This window comes from Dictyostelium purpureum (genome assembly GCF_000190715.1).
Source record: "Dictyostelium purpureum unplaced genomic scaffold DICPUscaffold_38, whole genome shotgun sequence".
NCBI lineage: Eukaryota > Evosea > Eumycetozoa > Dictyosteliales > Dictyosteliaceae > Dictyostelium > Dictyostelium purpureum.
In genome coordinates, this window is record NW_003519375.1 from 53,757 (window position 1) to 71,018 (window position 17,262).

The following is a 17,262-nucleotide window of genomic DNA, read 5'->3' on the forward strand; positions in this document are numbered from 1 at the left end:
TTTTTTTTTTTTTTTGTTTTTTAAAGCTTTAATTTTATATGATTGTTTTTATTATTGATAATATAAAATAATAACCAAAAGTTTATAATAATAATAAAAAGAGCAAATATGATTAACAGAGTAGAAGGTTATAAAAAATATTTACCATATGCGTTTTTTGAATTATATATTTATATGTATTTTATGTGTGGGTGGTGGGTGTACTATGTGTGAGTTATTGGGTAAATATATTTTTTGTGTTTACAATTATATTATTATTATTAATATTATATTTAAAACAATATTTATTATTATGAAAAAAAAAAAATATATAAAAATAAATATTATAGTGTGAGTGAAAATCTATATTTTGTTGTGTGTAAGTGTGGGTGAGTGTGAGTATGAGTTTATTTATATTATATATCTTTGCAGGACTTCTACTATTATTATATTTTTGTTAAAAAAAATTTGTTATGTCTTTCCAACAAAAAAAGAAAATAAAGGATAATAAAACAAACAGTAGTGTAATAGTATTTGATTGGTTATAAAAGAAAAAAAAAATATGAAAAATTAATAAATTAAAAAAAAAATTAAAAAAATTAAAAAATAAAAAAATACAAAAAAAAAAAAAAAAAAAAAATATTTGTAAATTTTTTTAAAAATAAATTTTAATTAATTAAATTAATAGCCGATTCAAATATAATAAATTATAAATTATAAATTATAATAAATTTTAAATTATTATAAATATTGAAAAAAAAAAAAATTTATTGAATCTATTTAAAAAACTAAAGATTTGATTTAATTATGATTGATTTGATTGATTGATTGGATTTAATTCAAAAGAATTTAAATAAATTTATTATTAGATTATAGTTGATTAAAATTTTTTTAAAATTTTAAATTATTCTTTTTTTTTTTTTTTATAATTTTTGAACTCACTCATTGAGTAATCATAAAACTTCTTAATTTTACTTCTTATCTTTTTTTTTATTTTTTTTTTTTGATTAATCAAAAATTCATGAATCTAATTAAGAATCAAATTCAAATCTTAAAAAAAAAATCCAAAAATATCTTTATTTTTATACACAAAATCCTTCTTTCCAAAAAAACAATAATTTGCATTTTTCTTTAATCGGTTGGTCATTTTAAGAAATCCCAGTACTAATGAATCCCGAAATAAATGTTTTTTTTGTTTTTTTTTTTTTTTTAAAAATTATTTTTATTTTTATTTTTTTTGACATTTTTTGATTTATCATTGTTTTTTTCTTACAACTCATCTTAAGGCTACAAAGATAAATAATTTTTTTCATGCACAAGTAAATACAAAAAATAAACAAATAAATATTTGGAATCTAATAAAAAAATTATAAAAAAAGAAATTTTTTTTTTGAAAATGTAATTATTTCGAGTGTTTAAAAAAAAAAAATCATTTTTTTCGTATTTTTTGAATTAATATTAATTTAATTTTTTTATTTTGTTTTTAAAATTTTTTTACTTTAATTTTTATTTCACCCTACCAATCGAACAATGTAGCAGCCAATAATTAATATCATAGATAAGAATGGGTGAAACAATTGAAAATTTTAAAAAATTTACAAATTTTAAAATAATATATTTTTTAGGTTTTGCATCATTATCATGTTTTCAACCATTTATCAGTATTTATTTACATAGTTTCGAAACCATCACACCATCAATTATAGGTATAATAACGTGTTTAATTCCATTTCTATCATTTATAGCGGCACCGTTGTGGACTGGTTTAGCAGATAAATATAATTCACATAGACTTGTATTGATATTAAATTGTTCACTTACAATAATTGCATTGGTTTTATTAATTCCAACTGATGGCAATCTTTTTGGAATTTTCTTATTAGTTGGGCTTTATAGTTTAAGCTCTGCACCCATTTTTCCGATAGTAGACAGCTTTGTTTTAAAACAAATGGGCGAAGATTCAAAGTATTATGGCATGCAGAGATTGTTTGGGGCAATTAGTTACGGTATTGTTGCATTCGTTACAGGTATTCTCATTCATCACTCTCTCAACTCAATATTTATTTCCTATGCTTTTTGGATGGTATTGTTTATAGCTTATTACATTTACAATCAGACTACCATGGGATCCAAATTGAAAAAGTCTGGTGCAAGTTTAACAAATTTTAGAAAATTACTCGAGGAGGAAGAAACTGTAAAAGAATCTACAGCAGATGGATCAAATAGCGAAGATATAGTATTGGAGCAAGTATCTGAAAACTCGTCAGTAAATTCATCACCATCCATCACACCAAAATCATACGATGACGATATGAAGAACAATCTTTTGGATAAAGAGGACTCTAGTGAAAATATAACATCGATTCAAATTCAAGAAGAAACTAATACACTCGAGGAAAGATTAACTACAAAGCAGGTTATAGTCAATTTATTAAAAGATGCTCATATGATGATCTTTTTATTTGCAGTAATGATTTGTGGTATGACAGCTAATATAATTGGTAATTATTTATTCCTCTTCCTTCACGATGTAAAACATGCCAGCTCATTGCTTTTGGGAAGTACTATGCCATTTACAGTAGTAATGGAGTTGCCTTTTTTCTTTTTCGGTAAACAGCTCTTAACAATAGTGGGTGTAAATAAAATGATCATTATTGGTCATGTTTGCTTTATTACACGTTTATGTTTATATAATATTCTAGCAATCGAATCAATTTCACCATGGTTTGTTTTACCAATTGAAATTTTACATGGTATTGCTTTTGCAACTATTTGGTAAGTAGTAATAGTGCCATTTAAATAATAAAAAAGCTTATATACTAATATATAATTATAATTTTTTTTTTATATCAAATAGGGGTGCTGGTGTAGAGTTATCAAATCAAATGGCACCAAAAGGGTATGAAACTACATACCAAGGTATTTTTTCAGGTATTTATTGTGGATTGGGTGCAGGTTTAGGATCAATCATTGGTGGGTTTTTATATGAACATAAATCACCAATGTATTTATTCAGATTTACAGCTATCGCAACAACATTTAGTTTAATTATTTTCACTTTAAACCAACTTTATTTTTCAAAAAAAAAAAAAGAAATCAACAATTGTAAATAAAAAGGGATCGTTTTTAAATAAAAGCTTTTATTTGTTTTTAATTATTTATTTTTATTAAAAAAAATCAATATTGGTTTTGTTAATTTTTTCATATCCAAAACCTTAAATGGAAGATAAAAGAATTTATCTTCACCCCAATGGTTTTTGACGATGAAGCATTCTTTTTTATAATTGTATCCAACTATATTCATTGCATGTCTGGATGTCTCTTCATCTTTTTCACTTCTTTCTAAATCAGTTTCTGCATCATCTTCTGTTTTACCTTTAGCACATTTTTCGAATGTTCTCCATAATCCTAGAGTTAGTTCTATGGCAAAAGATACATTTTTTTGATTATTCAAAGCATCAATAACCATTCCACTTTGATTTGGATCATCTTCATTACCAACTTCAGAATCTAAGTCATAGAATCTTGATGCAACACCTGCTACCTTGTGTAACATTATGGTTCTATATATTGAAAAGTTTTTGTTTCTATTATAATGGTCGTAATAATAGGCCATTATAATTAAAAAAAGACATACATTAAAATTTGATATTGGAACCATTTCAATGATCGATTCAGCAACACTATAAAAAGTGCATTGGTTACTTCTTTGAACTCTTCTTTTATTTGAAGTGTTATTTAATATATTATCAGCATCTTTATCATCATATGGTACAATGCTTTCTAAATATTGATTATAAATAAATTAATTACTTTATTATAGTTTATTTTTTTTATTTTTTTTTTCCTTACTAATTAAAAGTGAAAGTTCTTCATTAGCAGGAATGATATTGTTTAGTTTTTGAATTTCTCCACTGTTTGAGTCAATCAATTTTTTAAAGCTTTTTACTGAATCATAAATTTTTTTAGCTGCCCCTTTTTTACCCATTTTTTTTTATTTTTTTTTTTAGATTAAATATTTTATGAGTGATATATAAAAAATAAATAATTATTTAAAAATTAATAATACTAATTTTAAGAAAAAAAAAAATTAAGGTTTAAATTAAATAATAATAAATAATAACTAATAAATAATAATATATTTTAACGTAAAAAAATAATAAATATATTATAAATAATAATATTAATAAAAAAATAAATAAAAAATAAAAAAAAAGATATATAACCATATTTATAGAAGGTTAATTTTTATTATAATTATTATATTGATGTTGGTGCCAATTAATAAAAAAAAAAAAAAATTGATGACTTATTTTAAAATCAATTAGTTAGTTAAGCTAAAAGGGGGTAAATAAATTTCAAAAAAAAAATATATTGTCCAAATAGAAATTTAAATTTTTTGAAATTTCAAATTTTTTTTTTTTTTTTTTTATTTTTTTATTAATTTTTTTATAATTTTTTTTATTTCCCATATTTTTTATACAGTGTTTATTTATTTGTTCATTTTGATATTTTTAAATATCGAAGTTTTAAAAATAAAAAGTAAAAATGAATTTATTAAAAGCTTCAAGTGTTTCAAAAGTATTATTTCTATAATTTTTATTTACAAAATAAAATAAATATATATATAAAAAAAAAAAAGTTAAATATAAATATTAATATTCTAATTTAATATAAATAACAAATAATAAAATCATTAGGTATTAAGAAAATAAAAATGCATTTGTTATTAAAAGATCATTAACTACATCATTTTCAGAAGAAAAATCTGAAAAATTATTATCAGGATGGGAAAAGATGGCAAAAAAAGAAATTAAACATGATAATCCAATGGATGCATTAACATTTAAATCACCAGAAGGTAAGTAGTTCATAATAATTTAATTTATTAAATATCAAACAGGGGCGCTGGTGTAGAGTTATCAAATCAAATGGCACCAAAAGAGAATGAAACTACATACCAAGGTATTTTTTCAGGTATTTATTGTGGATTGGGTGCAGGTTTAGGATCAATCATTGGTGGGTTTTATATGAACATAAATCGCCAATGTATTTGTTCAGATTTACAGCTATCGCAACAACATTTAGTTTAATTATTTTTCAAAAAAAAAAAAAAGAAGTCAACAATAATAAATAAAAGGATTGTTTTTAAATTAAAATTTTTATTTATTTTTTATTTATTTTTTCTTTTCATAAAAAAAGCAAAATGTTGGATCTGTTACTTCGCTAAATTCTAAATCGAAAATCTTAAAAGGAAGATAAATGAATTTATCTTCTCCCCAAAAGTTTTTGATGATGAAACATTCTTTTTTTTTGTTGTAACCAACAATATTCATTGCATGTCTAATTGTCTCTTCACTACTTTCTTTATCGGATTTTGTCTTTTTACCTTTGGCATATTCTTTGAATGTGTTCCATACTTTTTCAAGCCCCATCTCTCCTTTGGCCTTTTTTTCGAATGTGACCCATAGTTTTTTAGGAAGCTCCATCGCGAAAGATATTTTTTTATTCTCTTCCAAAGCTGTAATAACCATTTGTATAACTGGTTCTCCTTTTACAACAAGGTCAACATCTATGTCAAATTTTAATGGTACAACACCTGCTACTACAGATAGAGTTATGCAGCCATATATATCCGCTTCTTTATAATTTTTGTATTCTTCTATTACAATACCAAGGTTTATTTTAAAATTTGGATTTGGAGTAAATTGATCTATTGATTCAGTTACACTGAAAAAAGCGCATTGGTCATTACCTTGTTTTCTTTTTTTTGTTGAGGTATCATTTAAAAAATTATCTGGGTCCTTAGGATTATATGGTTCTACTTTTTCTAAATAATGAAAATTGATTATTAAATTAATAATAGTTTTTTTATTTTTTTTTTTATTACTTACCTATTAAAGTTGAAAGTTCTTTTTTAATATCTTCAGCATTGGCATTTTTGATGGTATTGTTTAGTATTTTAATAGTTTGATTGTTTGGGTCCAAAGTTTTTTTTACCCCATTATCTTGTTGTAAAAGATATTCAGTATTCATTTTTTTTTTTTTTAACTCTTTCAATTTTAAAGAAAATGTTATAGGTAATATGTAAAGATTAAATAATAATAATAATTATGTTAAAAATAATTATGAAATGCAAATAAATAAAAACAAAAATAAAAATATAATTAAATAAATAAAAATAAAAATAAATAAAGATATATATATACGACCTATTGTTAACACTTATATGATGATATTGAGTGTGGTGTGGTGTTTTTTTATATAAATTTTTTTTCCATATAAAAAGAATTAAATTTTATTAAATTTATTTATTTTAAAATTAATTTTAAATTTGTATTATTATTTATTTGATTCTTTGAATATTTAACTAATCTATATTGATTTTCACATGTCGCCTATTTGGTTATAAATTTAAGTTGTTCTTCAAAAGCTGTTTAATATATAGATTTCTATAGTTTAAATCAATAATATCCATTTTTTAGTTAATTGATAATATTATTTTACATTTTCAAAAAATATAGTCTTGTATTGTTTGAAATTTCATCATAAAAAAATAATTTTTATTAAAATTTTTTTTTTTTTTTTTTTAAATTTTTTTTATTTCTATTTTATAACCCAATATTTTTTTCAACAAACAGTTTATTATTTAATTGTTCATTTTTTGATATTTTTAAATATCGAAGTTTTAATAATAAAAAGTAAAAAAAAATTTATTAAAAGCTTCAAGTGTTTCAAAAGTATTAATGGTGGGTTTTTATATGAACATAAATCACCGATGTATTTATTCAGATTTACAGCTATCGCAACAACATTTAGTTTAATTATTTTCACTTTAAACCAACTTTATTTTTCAAAAAAAAAAAAAAATAGAAATCAACAACAATAAATAAAAAAGGATTGTTTTTAAATTAAAATTTTTATTTATTTATTTAAAAAAAATAAAGCTCTGGTTTTGTTAAATCTATTAAATCCAAAACTTTGAAAGGAAGATAAATGAAATTTTTTTCTCCCCAATAGTTTTTGATGATGAAGTTGTCTTCCACAAGGTTAAAGCCTACAATGTTCATTGCATGTCTTGAAGTCTCTCCACCTTCCCTTTCTGCATCATCTTCTGCCCTTTCACCTTTGGCACGTTTTCCAAAAATACACCATAATCTTTGAGATAACTCCATCCCGAAAGATACTCTTTTTTTTGAAATCAAAGCTTTAATAGCCATATCACTTTGATTTGGATCTTTTTTATCTCCTATTTCAAAAGGTATTCCAAATTTCATTGATGCAACACTTGATACCATATGTAGGTTTATGGAATCTTTAATTAGAGTGTCATTGTTCGTGGTTTTAGGATGATTTTCTTTGTATGCTTTTATTAACGTTTTGAGATTTCCATAAAAATTTGCTGTGGGAGTTAGACTATTGATTGATTCAGTGACACTGAAATAGGAACATTGGTCATCACCTTGAGTTCTTTTTTCTGTTAAAATATTATTAAATAAAATATTAACTGGGTCATTTGGATTATTACATGGTTTTACTTTTTCTAAATTTTTATAAATAATGAAAATTAATTTTAAATAAAGCAATAATAGTTTTTTTTTATATATTTTTTTTTTGCTTACTAATTAAATTTGAAAGTTCTTCATTATCATCTATATTAGTGGTTTTTTTATTTTGTTCAACAATAAATATATTGTTTGGGTCCAAAATTTTTTTATTAACTCTACCAGAAAAAAAATATTTTAAATCCATTTTTTTTTTTTTTTTAAAACTCTTACACAACTAAAGAAAATTTTACTTATATGTAAAGATTAAATTATAATTGTTAAAAATAAAAAACAAACTTTTATAAAAAAAAAATTAAATGTTTATTAAATAAAGAAATATTATAAAAAATAAAAATAAAAATAAAAATAAAAATAAAAAAAAAAAAAAAATCAAATCAAATATGTAAACAATTAAATAAACTAAAGAAAAATTAAAAGTGAAAAAAAAGAACCGCCATTATTATCAATTATATGGTGTGTTGTGGTGTTTCAATATTAATATTTCCCATATAAAATATATTTTAAAAATTGATCAAAAAAAAAAAAAAATAAAATTTATTTAATTTTAATTTAATTTATTTAATTTTTACTGGTCCAATTTAAGTTTTTTATTTTAGTTGTAATGCAGAGCTGTTTAATATATAGATTTCTATATTTTAAATCGATAATTTCCATTTTTTGTTTATAAAGTTATTCAAGAATTCTTGAACTGTTTGACCCCCTTGGAAATTTCATCACCAAAAAATAAAAAAATAAAATTTTAATTTTTAAAAATTTCAAAATTTTTTTTTTTTTTTTTAATTTTTTTTAATTTTTTTTATTTCTATTTTATTTTTTCATATTTTTTTGAACAAACAGTTTATTATTTAATTGTTCATTTTTTGATATTTTTAAATATCGAAGTTTTAATAATAAAAAGTAAAAAATGAATTTATTAAAAGCTTCAAGTGTTTCAAAAGTATTATTACTATAAAGTTTTTATATACTTAACCTAATAAAAAAAAAATTAAAAAAAAAGTTAATTATTAATATTAATATTCTAATTTAATATAAAATAATAAATAATAAATAATAAATAATAAATAATAAATAATAAATAAAACAAAATAATTTAGGTATTAAGAAATAATAAAAATGCATTTGTTATTAAAAGATCATTAACTACATCATTTTCAGAAGAAAAATCTGAAAAATTATTATCAGGATGGGAAAAGATGGCAAAAAAAGAAATTAAACATGATAATCCAATGGATGCATTGACATTTAAATCACCAGAAGGTATTTTAATTAAACCAATCTACACACAAAAAGATACACACAATATTGTTGAAGATGAAGTTGCAGGTCAATACCCATTCACTAGAGGTCCATATGCCACTATGTACACCCATAGACCATGGACTATTCGTCAATATGCTGGTTTTTCAACTGCTGAAGAATCAAATAAGTTTTATCGTGCAAATATGGCAGCAGGTCAAAAAGGTTTATCAGTTGCATTCGATTTAGCAACCCATCGTGGTTATGACTCTGATCATCCACGTGTATCAGGTGATGTTGGTATGGCTGGTGTAGCTATCGATTCTGTCGAGGATATGAAGATTTTATTCGATGGTTTACCATTAAATCAAGTTTCAGTATCTATGACTATGAATGGTGCTGTATTACCAATTTTAGCAATGTATGTTGTTGCTGCTGAAGAGCAAGGTGCAAAACAATCAGAATTAGCTGGTACTATTCAAAACGATATTCTTAAAGAGTTTATGGTTCGTAACACTTTTATTTATCCACCAATTCCATCAATGAAAATCATTTCAGATATTATGTGTTACACTTCAAAATACATGCCAAAATATAACAGTATTTCAATTTCTGGTTATCACATTCAAGAAGCTGGTGCCGATACCGCTTTGGAATTAGCATTCACTTTAGCTGATGGTTTAGAATATGTTCGTTGTGGTCTTCAAGGTGGTGTCACTGTCGATGAGATTGCACCACGTTTCTCTTTCTTCTTTGGTATTGGTATGAACTTCTATTTAGAAATTGCCAAGTTACGTGCTGCTCGTCGTTTATGGGCCAAACTTATGAAAGAAAAATTCGCTCCAAAAGACACCAAATCATTATTATTACGTACCCATTGTCAAACCTCTGGTTGGTCATTAACTGAACAAGATCCATACAACAATGTTATTCGTACAACTGTTGAAGCTATGTCTGCTGTTTTAGGTGGTACTCAATCACTCCACACTAATGCCCTCGATGAAGCCATTGGTTTACCAACTGAATTCTCTGCTCGTATTGCTCGTAATACTCAATTAATTCTTCAAGAAGAAACTGGTATTCCACGTATTGTTGATCCATGGGCTGGTTCATATGCTATGGAATCATTAACAAACGAACTCGAAAATAAAGCCAAAGAGATCATTGACGAAGTTGAAAAGATGGGTGGTATGGCTAAAGCTGTTGTTGATGGTTTACCAAAACGTAGAATTGAAGAAGCCGCCGCTTCTCGTCAAGCTAGAATTGATAGTGGTATCGAAACTATTGTTGGTGTCAACAAATACAAATTAAAGAATGAAGAAAGAATCGATATTCTCTCCATTGATAACGATAAAGTAAAGGCTTCACAAATCGAACGTCTCTTAAGAGTCAGAGCCACTCGTGACCAAGCCAAAGCTAATGCTGCTTTAGACGCTCTTACTGAAGCTGCTAAATCTGGTAATGGTAATCTCTTAGGTTTAGCCATTGAAGCTGCTCGTGCTCGTTGTACCGTTGGTGAAATTTCAGATGCTTTAGAGAAGATTTATGGTCGTTATATTCCAACCTCAACCTTAGCCAGTGGTGCTTATAAATCTGCTTATGGTAATGCCGATGTCATGGATAAAGTTTTAACAAGAGTCAAAGAGTTTGCAAAGAAACAAGGTAGACCACCAAGAATTCTCATCGCTAAAATGGGTCAAGATGGTCATGATAGAGGTGCTAAAGCTGTCGCTTCTGCTTTCTCAGATTTTGGTTTTGAAGTTGATTTATCACCATTATTCAGTACCCCAGAAGAAAGTTGTAAATTTGCTATTGAAAGTGATGTAGATGTTGTTGGTATTAGCAGTCTTGCTGCCGGTCATAAAACTTTAGTTCCAGCTTTAGTTGGTGAACTTAAAAAACATCATGCTGAACACATTACTGTAATTTGTGGAGGTGTTATTCCACCACAAGGTAATATCATTTATTTTTACTCATAAAAAAATTCATTAATAGTTACTAATTTAAATATTTTTTTTTTTTAAATAGATTATGATTTCCTTTATCAACATGGTGTTGCTGCTATCTTTGGTCCAGGTACCCCAATTACTGATGCCGCTTTAGCTGTTATTGATGCTGTTGAAAAGAAATTGGCTGAAAAGAAATAAATAAAATAAAAATAAAACTAAAACTAAAATAAAAAAATTATTAAAAATATTAAAAATATTAATATTAATATAAATCATAACTTATTTAATCAATTTAAAAAATCAATCATTAATTTATTTGGTTAATAAATTTTTATTTTTTTTTATTTTTATTTTTTTTTTTCAATTTTTTTCAATTTTTAATTTTTTAAAATTTTTTTTCTTTTCATTTTTAAATTAAATTTTATAAATAGAAGATCAAAAAAAAATGACAGATAGATTCTCAGCAATGAAACTCACCTATGGTGAAGAATGTTTTAAAGCTATTCAAGAATCTAAAGTTTTAGTAATTGGTGCGGGTGGTATAGGTTGTGAAGTTCTTAAAAATTTAGTTTTAGCAGGTTTTATAAATATTGATGTTGTATGTAGATTGTAATTAATTTGGCTATTAGAAAGGTTATAGTAATAATTAACAGTTTCATTAATTAACCATAGGTCGATTTGGATATTATCGATATTAGCAATTTAAATAGACAATTTTTATTTAGAATGAACCATGTTGGACAACCAAAAGCATTAGTAGCAAAAGATGCAGTATTACAATATAATCCATTAGCAAATATAAATGCATATCATGGCGATGTTAAAACTCAACAATTTGATTTGGAATATTTTAAGAAATTTAATTTAGTATTATCGGCATTAGACAATATCTCTGCAAGAAGACATGTTAATAGATTATGTTTATCAGCAGGACTCCCATTAGTTGAAAGTGGAACAGCAGGATATTTAGGTCAAGTTACTATTATCAAAAAAGGTGAAACAGAGTGTTACGAATGTCACCCATTACCAGTACCAAAGCAATTCCCAGTTTGTACAATTCGTTCAAACCCATCAGCTCCAATTCATTGTATCGTTTGGGCTAAAATGTTATTTGGTAAACTTTTTGGTGGTCAAAAGAATGGTGGTGATGATGATACCAATGGTATCACTGATATGGATAATAATATCATCTCTGGTAGCGAAGAAAATGGTGATATAGTTAGAGATGAACAATTGCTTGTCGAAAAAGAAAAAGGTTATAAGCGTTGGGTTTTCCATAAAGTTTTCAATACAGATATTCAAATTTTAGCTAAAATGGCAGATCTTTGGAAAGAAAAACAACCTCCATCACCTTTATCTCTTGATAATATTTTAGATCAAAAAGAAATTGACGAAACTTCTAAAGAGGGTGATCAACTTATTAATCAATTAAAAGATCAAAAACTTTGGTCATTCAAAGAAAATGTTGAAGTATTTTTAGATTGTGCAGAAAAACTCAAGGATCAATCAGAGAAGGAAAATGGTTTAGTTTGGGATAAAGATGATGAGATTTCATTAAGTTTTGTTTGCTCTGCTTCAAATATTCGTTCACAAATTTTCAACATTCCAATGAAGAGTCGTTTTGATGTCAAATCAATGGCTGGTAATATTATTCCCGCTATCGGTACTACCAATGCCATCATTAGTGGTTTAGTTTTAACAGAAGCAATTAAAATCATTGGCGGTCGTTTCAATGAATGTCACTCAACCTATTTAATGAAGGAGCCATCATCAAGACGTCTTTTAATTCCAACTTCACTCGAAGAACCAAATCCAAAATGTTTTGTTTGCAATCGTAATTTTATCACCTGTAAATTAAATACCGATAAAGTTACCGTCGGAAAATTCGTTAATGAAATTTTAAAGAAATCTTTAGCCGTAAATGAACCAATTTTAACAGTAGGTAACGATCTTATATATGAAGGTGGTGATCAAGATCTCGATAAAGAAGAAATTGCCCAAAGAAAGAAAATTGAGGAAAAAATTATGGGTCAATATCGTCTTGTAAATGGTTCTCAAGTCATTATTGAAGATTATAATCAAGATTTTAAAGTTACAATGAACATAGTACATACTAATGAGTTTGATGAAGATATTAAAAAAAAAAAAGAAGAAGAAAATAAAGATCAAAACAGAGCAAAACAACAAGATGAAAAGAAAAAAGAAGAAGATGAAAAATGGTTTGAAATTATTGGTTCAACTACAACACCATCAAACGAAAATAAAAAAGAATGTGACGCAACAAATACAAACGAAAATGGTATGGTAGATGACGATGATGATTTTGAAATTTTAGAGACACCAGTACCAGAATCACTAGTTTGTAAAACATCATCAACTGCTTCAACAAATACAACTACAACTACCAACACAACTTCACTTAAAAGAAAGTACGACGAAGAAGATTCTGAAATATCTGATGCAAAGAAACAAAAATCAGATTCATAAATAATAATAATAAAAATTAAAAAATTATAATAATAAAAAAAAAAAATCATAAATATTTATTGAAAAAAAAAAAAAGAAAATAAAAAAGAAAAGATTTGTGAATGGTGGATCTTTTTGTTTTATTAATAATAATCAATATAATATCTTTGTTGTTGGATAAATAAATATCTTTAGGAAATAAAGTGGTGTTAATTAATTCAATTGAAATCTCAATAAAAACATATTTGTAAAAAGATTAACTTATAGTTTTTACCATAATAATTATTATTTGAATTTAAATTGTTAATAGAAAAAAAAAAATATTTGTTAATATTTTTTATAAAAAATTGTATTAATTACAATCCACATATAAAACAAATAATGATTTAAATTTTCTCAAAATCAAAATCAAAATAATATTTCAAAAAATTCATTTGGATTTCTTTTATTTCTTCAAATAAAAAAAATAATATTAAAAAGGGGTAGATTGTGTGTAGGTGGGGTTAAAGTTATTTAATTTTTTTTTTGAGCCTATGTAAAAATAGGAGACATTTTAAAAACAATAATAATTTATTATCTAAAATGGTAGTTTGATTTGTAGTTGCAACAACTATTATTCAAATTATATATATTGTGAATCTCTATGTGTATTTTTAAAATTTTTAAAAAAATTTATTTATTTTATTATTTTTTTTTTTATTAATTTTTTATATGTATTATTATGCATTAGGGTAGAATATAAATAAATTATTTTTTATTTGTTTTTTTAATTTTCTTATTTAATAAAATAAAAACAAGTATTGTGTTTAATTAAATTATAATTAATTTAATCTCAAATTTAAAAATATTTTTTATTTTTTATTATTTTTTATATTGTATAAAATACTCTATTATTAACTAAACAATTGAATAGATAACTATATATTTATATATATATAATAAAAAAGTAAAAAAATGATATACGAATTAAAATCAAATGAAAAAATATGTAAGTATAATAATTTATTTTTTTTGATCAAATTACCACTTTTTCTAATACCTTTTATTTTTAGATGGCTATATAGAAGATAAATATGTTTCTTTTATAATAGGTAACCCGGATACTGATATAAAGACAAAACTAGAGTTGTTATTGGACTATCATAAAATTCCTTTAAATTTGGATTATGGAATTTACAAAAAAAATATATATATAAATGGAAATTTTTTAATAAAAAACAATGGCCCCTCAACTATTAAATTTAAACTTAATGTATTATAATAAATAAATAAAAATTTAATTAATTAATTAAATTATAACTTATGTAATTGTATTTAAGTCAATGGTTTTTTAATTTTTTATATTTTTTATTATTTTTTTTTTTTTTTTTTTTTTAATGTATTTTCATTCAGTTATCATACCAATTTCATTATCATATAATGAACTACCAAATTCTTACTTATTCCTTTTCCACATATCAATTATGAAATGAATTATAATAAAATAATACAAATGGATAAATGATTTCTTTAAAAGGAAGATGTGTTTAATTTATTTAAAAATTAAAAAATTTTGAAAAAAAAAAACCTCCCCTGTTTCAAATTATTACCAATTTTGATTGTAGCAGATCTACATTTTTTTTGCAATACAAATTTTACTTATTTTGGAATTGATGTTTTAAATAAATTAGGAAATAGTTATAGATTAATTAATTAATTAATTTTAAATTAAATTTTTTTTTTTTTTTTTTTTTTTAAAAAAACTAAAAAGTATTTAAAGAAAATAATTTCATAAATTTTTTTTTTTTTCATTATACACATTCAGGTAAATTCAAGTGGGTTTGATCATTCAAGATTATCAAGTTTTATTATATTATTAATATAAGGTAAGTATTTTATTGGATCAAAATAATGATTATAAGGTTAGTAAGTATTTTAATCAACACAACACACAACACACAACACCTTAAAAAAAAAAAAATTAAAAAAAATAAAAAAAAAAAAAAAAAAAAAAAAAAAAAAAAATAAAAAATAAAAAAAAAAAAAAAAAAAAAAAAAACACACAACACAACACAACACAACACAACACAACACAACACAACACAACACAACACATTACACTTCACCTCACCTCACTTCACCTCACTTCACCCTATTATCAATATGGTGGTTAATTATGTATTCTGCGTGGTGGGATACATAATTAACCACAAATATGGTGTTTAATTATTTATACTGCCTGAAGGTATAAATAATTAACCATCCGGCTCTAATATACTAACCTCCCCGTGGTAGAGCTGGAAACACTCTTTACAAAGAGTGGCCAATAGTATAAAAAATAAAAAATAATTAAAAATATTATCAAAACATATCGAGGATTTTTAGCATTAAAACACATCAAGGATTTTTTAGCATTAAAGCATATCGAGGATTTTTTTGCATTTAATTATTATAATTCAACTAAAGTTTTTTTTTTTTATTTTTGATACCATAATTTTATATCATTATAAAGACATATAAAAGATTTTTTAGCATTAAAACTATCAAGTATTTTTTAGCATTAAAGCTATCGAGGATTTTTTAGCATTAAAGCTATCTTTTTATTGGATCAAAATAATTATTTTAGATTATTAAAGCATATCATTAAAAAAAAATTTAAAAAAGCGCTCATTGCTACATATGGTGATATTAATCAAAAATATAATAATAGTTTGAACATCAACAATAGCAACAATAATAGTAGTCACCATCGTCATGATAATGATAAACCCCACTACAACCACAACTATAATAGTAATAGTAATAGCAAAGAAAAGAAATCTTCCAAAAATAGTTTTTATGATTACATAAACTCTGATGATAATATAAAAAGAAAACTAAGTGATCTAGATGATGCAGAATTAGATGATATAGTTGAATCATTTGAAGCAAAAAAACAGAGTAGCAAAAAAAATTTTATTGGTAGTGTTAGTAAAAGTAGCAGCAATAGTATTAATAAGAATCATCGTGATAGTAAAAAACAAACCAGTAGTAATTATAATAATAATAATAATTCAAATATAATACTATCACCGATAAGTTCTAATATGCTATCACCAACTCCAACTGAAAGTTCAAAAATACCATCTTCAATTTCCCCGACATTAACAACCCCAAAAATAACAACAGTAACAACAACAACAATAGCAACAACAACAACTTCAACATCTACCTCAACAACAACAGCAATAAAAACAGTTAATCAAGTAATTAAATTAAATCAAATAGAATTTCCTTATAAAGTGTTTAAAAAAAAAATTTTAATCATTTAATACTAATTTATAAATTTCATAAATAACTACAGGTAGAGTTTTTAAATCAGGTTTTACAAATTATAAAAAAAAGAATATGTGGGTATTAGGTACAGACCAATTACTATTAAAAGATAACTCAATGTATAAAGATGTAGTTTTAGAACCGTTGCATAAAAAGAGAAAGAAAAAGAAATCAAACGAAGAAAAAAGAGATAAAGAAGTCTCAAGATTATTATTAATTCCATCCAATGTAAACAATTTCGTACCGACTATAGAATATAGTATGGTCAAAATGGTGCACTGCAATAGCTGGAAGTTAAAAATGATAAAACTTTATATGTTTTAACAAATATTCCCGAACCAATTTTACCTGAAAAGAATTAGAGCTTCAAATTTGAAACAGAAGATATTTTAATTGATGATGTTAATGAAGGCGGAAGAAAAGTTAACTCATTAGGAGAAACTGAATCCAATTTTGATGAAGAATTCATAGAAGGGAATCTTGGTGGTTTTGTTTAAAAATTTTGAAAACTCCAAGAGTAATATGGCTATACAATTATGTTCTTGAAAAATTGTAATCTCTGATTTAATATTGTGATTTTCGAATTGGAGACCTTCTTGTGATATTTATAATTGTATTGAATAAATTTAAATAATAAATCTTGTTTCTATAAATTATATCTTCAGACAAATAACATTCCCAAATTTATAAATGAATAAAAAAAAAATAAAAAATCACACTCAAAATTATAACTCGCCCTTCATCATTTATCAATAACAACGTTTTTGCAA

At 23.9% G+C, this 17,262-nt stretch overlaps 8 protein-coding genes across 8 annotated transcripts; 5 read left to right on the top strand and 3 right to left on the bottom strand.

The window, feature by feature from the left end:
• Positions 1-1,543: 1,543 nt before the first annotated feature.
• DICPUDRAFT_28834 (uncharacterized protein) lies at positions 1,544-3,092 on the top strand (the record flags this gene model as incomplete). Its single annotated transcript, XM_003285050.1, has 2 exons — positions 1,544-2,754; positions 2,837-3,092. 2 exons carry the CDS (start codon positions 1,544-1,546, stop codon positions 3,090-3,092), a joined length of 1,467 nt encoding a protein of 488 aa, XP_003285098.1.
• Positions 3,093-3,133: 41 nt separating this feature from the next.
• Positions 3,134-3,967, bottom strand: DICPUDRAFT_76058 (uncharacterized protein; the record flags this gene model as incomplete). The annotated part of the gene is made up of 2 exons (XM_003285077.1): positions 3,134-3,762; positions 3,832-3,967. 2 exons carry the CDS (start codon positions 3,965-3,967, stop codon positions 3,134-3,136), a joined length of 765 nt encoding a protein of 254 aa, XP_003285125.1.
• An 809-nt stretch (positions 3,968-4,776) lies between these two features.
• On the top strand, positions 4,777-5,072 carry DICPUDRAFT_148970 (uncharacterized protein; the record flags this gene model as incomplete). The annotated part of the gene is made up of 2 exons (XM_003285051.1): positions 4,777-4,844; positions 4,883-5,072. The coding sequence occupies 2 exons, from the start codon at positions 4,777-4,779 to the stop codon at positions 5,070-5,072; spliced, it is 258 nt and encodes an 85-aa protein (XP_003285099.1).
• Positions 5,073-5,156: 84 nt separating this feature from the next.
• On the bottom strand, positions 5,157-6,015 carry DICPUDRAFT_76059 (uncharacterized protein; the record flags this gene model as incomplete). The annotated part of the gene is made up of 2 exons (XM_003285078.1): positions 5,157-5,809; positions 5,874-6,015. 2 exons carry the CDS (start codon positions 6,013-6,015, stop codon positions 5,157-5,159), a joined length of 795 nt encoding a protein of 264 aa, XP_003285126.1.
• Positions 6,016-6,911: 896 nt separating this feature from the next.
• Positions 6,912-7,731, bottom strand: DICPUDRAFT_76060 (uncharacterized protein; the record flags this gene model as incomplete). The annotated part of the gene is made up of 2 exons (XM_003285079.1): positions 6,912-7,522; positions 7,602-7,731. 2 exons carry the CDS (start codon positions 7,729-7,731, stop codon positions 6,912-6,914), a joined length of 741 nt encoding a protein of 246 aa, XP_003285127.1.
• A 1,009-nt stretch (positions 7,732-8,740) lies between these two features.
• On the top strand, positions 8,741-10,930 carry DICPUDRAFT_86554 (uncharacterized protein; the record flags this gene model as incomplete). The annotated part of the gene is made up of 2 exons (XM_003285052.1): positions 8,741-10,736; positions 10,812-10,930. 2 exons carry the CDS (start codon positions 8,741-8,743, stop codon positions 10,928-10,930), a joined length of 2,115 nt encoding a protein of 704 aa, XP_003285100.1.
• Positions 10,931-11,177: 247 nt separating this feature from the next.
• Positions 11,178-13,219, top strand: DICPUDRAFT_76062 (uncharacterized protein; the record flags this gene model as incomplete). The annotated part of the gene is made up of 2 exons (XM_003285053.1): positions 11,178-11,330; positions 11,405-13,219. The coding sequence occupies 2 exons, from the start codon at positions 11,178-11,180 to the stop codon at positions 13,217-13,219; spliced, it is 1,968 nt and encodes a 655-aa protein (XP_003285101.1).
• A 955-nt stretch (positions 13,220-14,174) lies between these two features.
• DICPUDRAFT_148975 (uncharacterized protein) lies at positions 14,175-16,989 on the top strand (the record flags this gene model as incomplete). Its single annotated transcript, XM_003285054.1, has 5 exons — positions 14,175-14,186; positions 15,064-15,103; positions 15,842-16,422; positions 16,562-16,751; positions 16,874-16,989. The coding sequence occupies 5 exons, from the start codon at positions 14,175-14,177 to the stop codon at positions 16,987-16,989; spliced, it is 939 nt and encodes a 312-aa protein (XP_003285102.1).
• Positions 16,990-17,262: the final 273 nt, after the last annotated feature.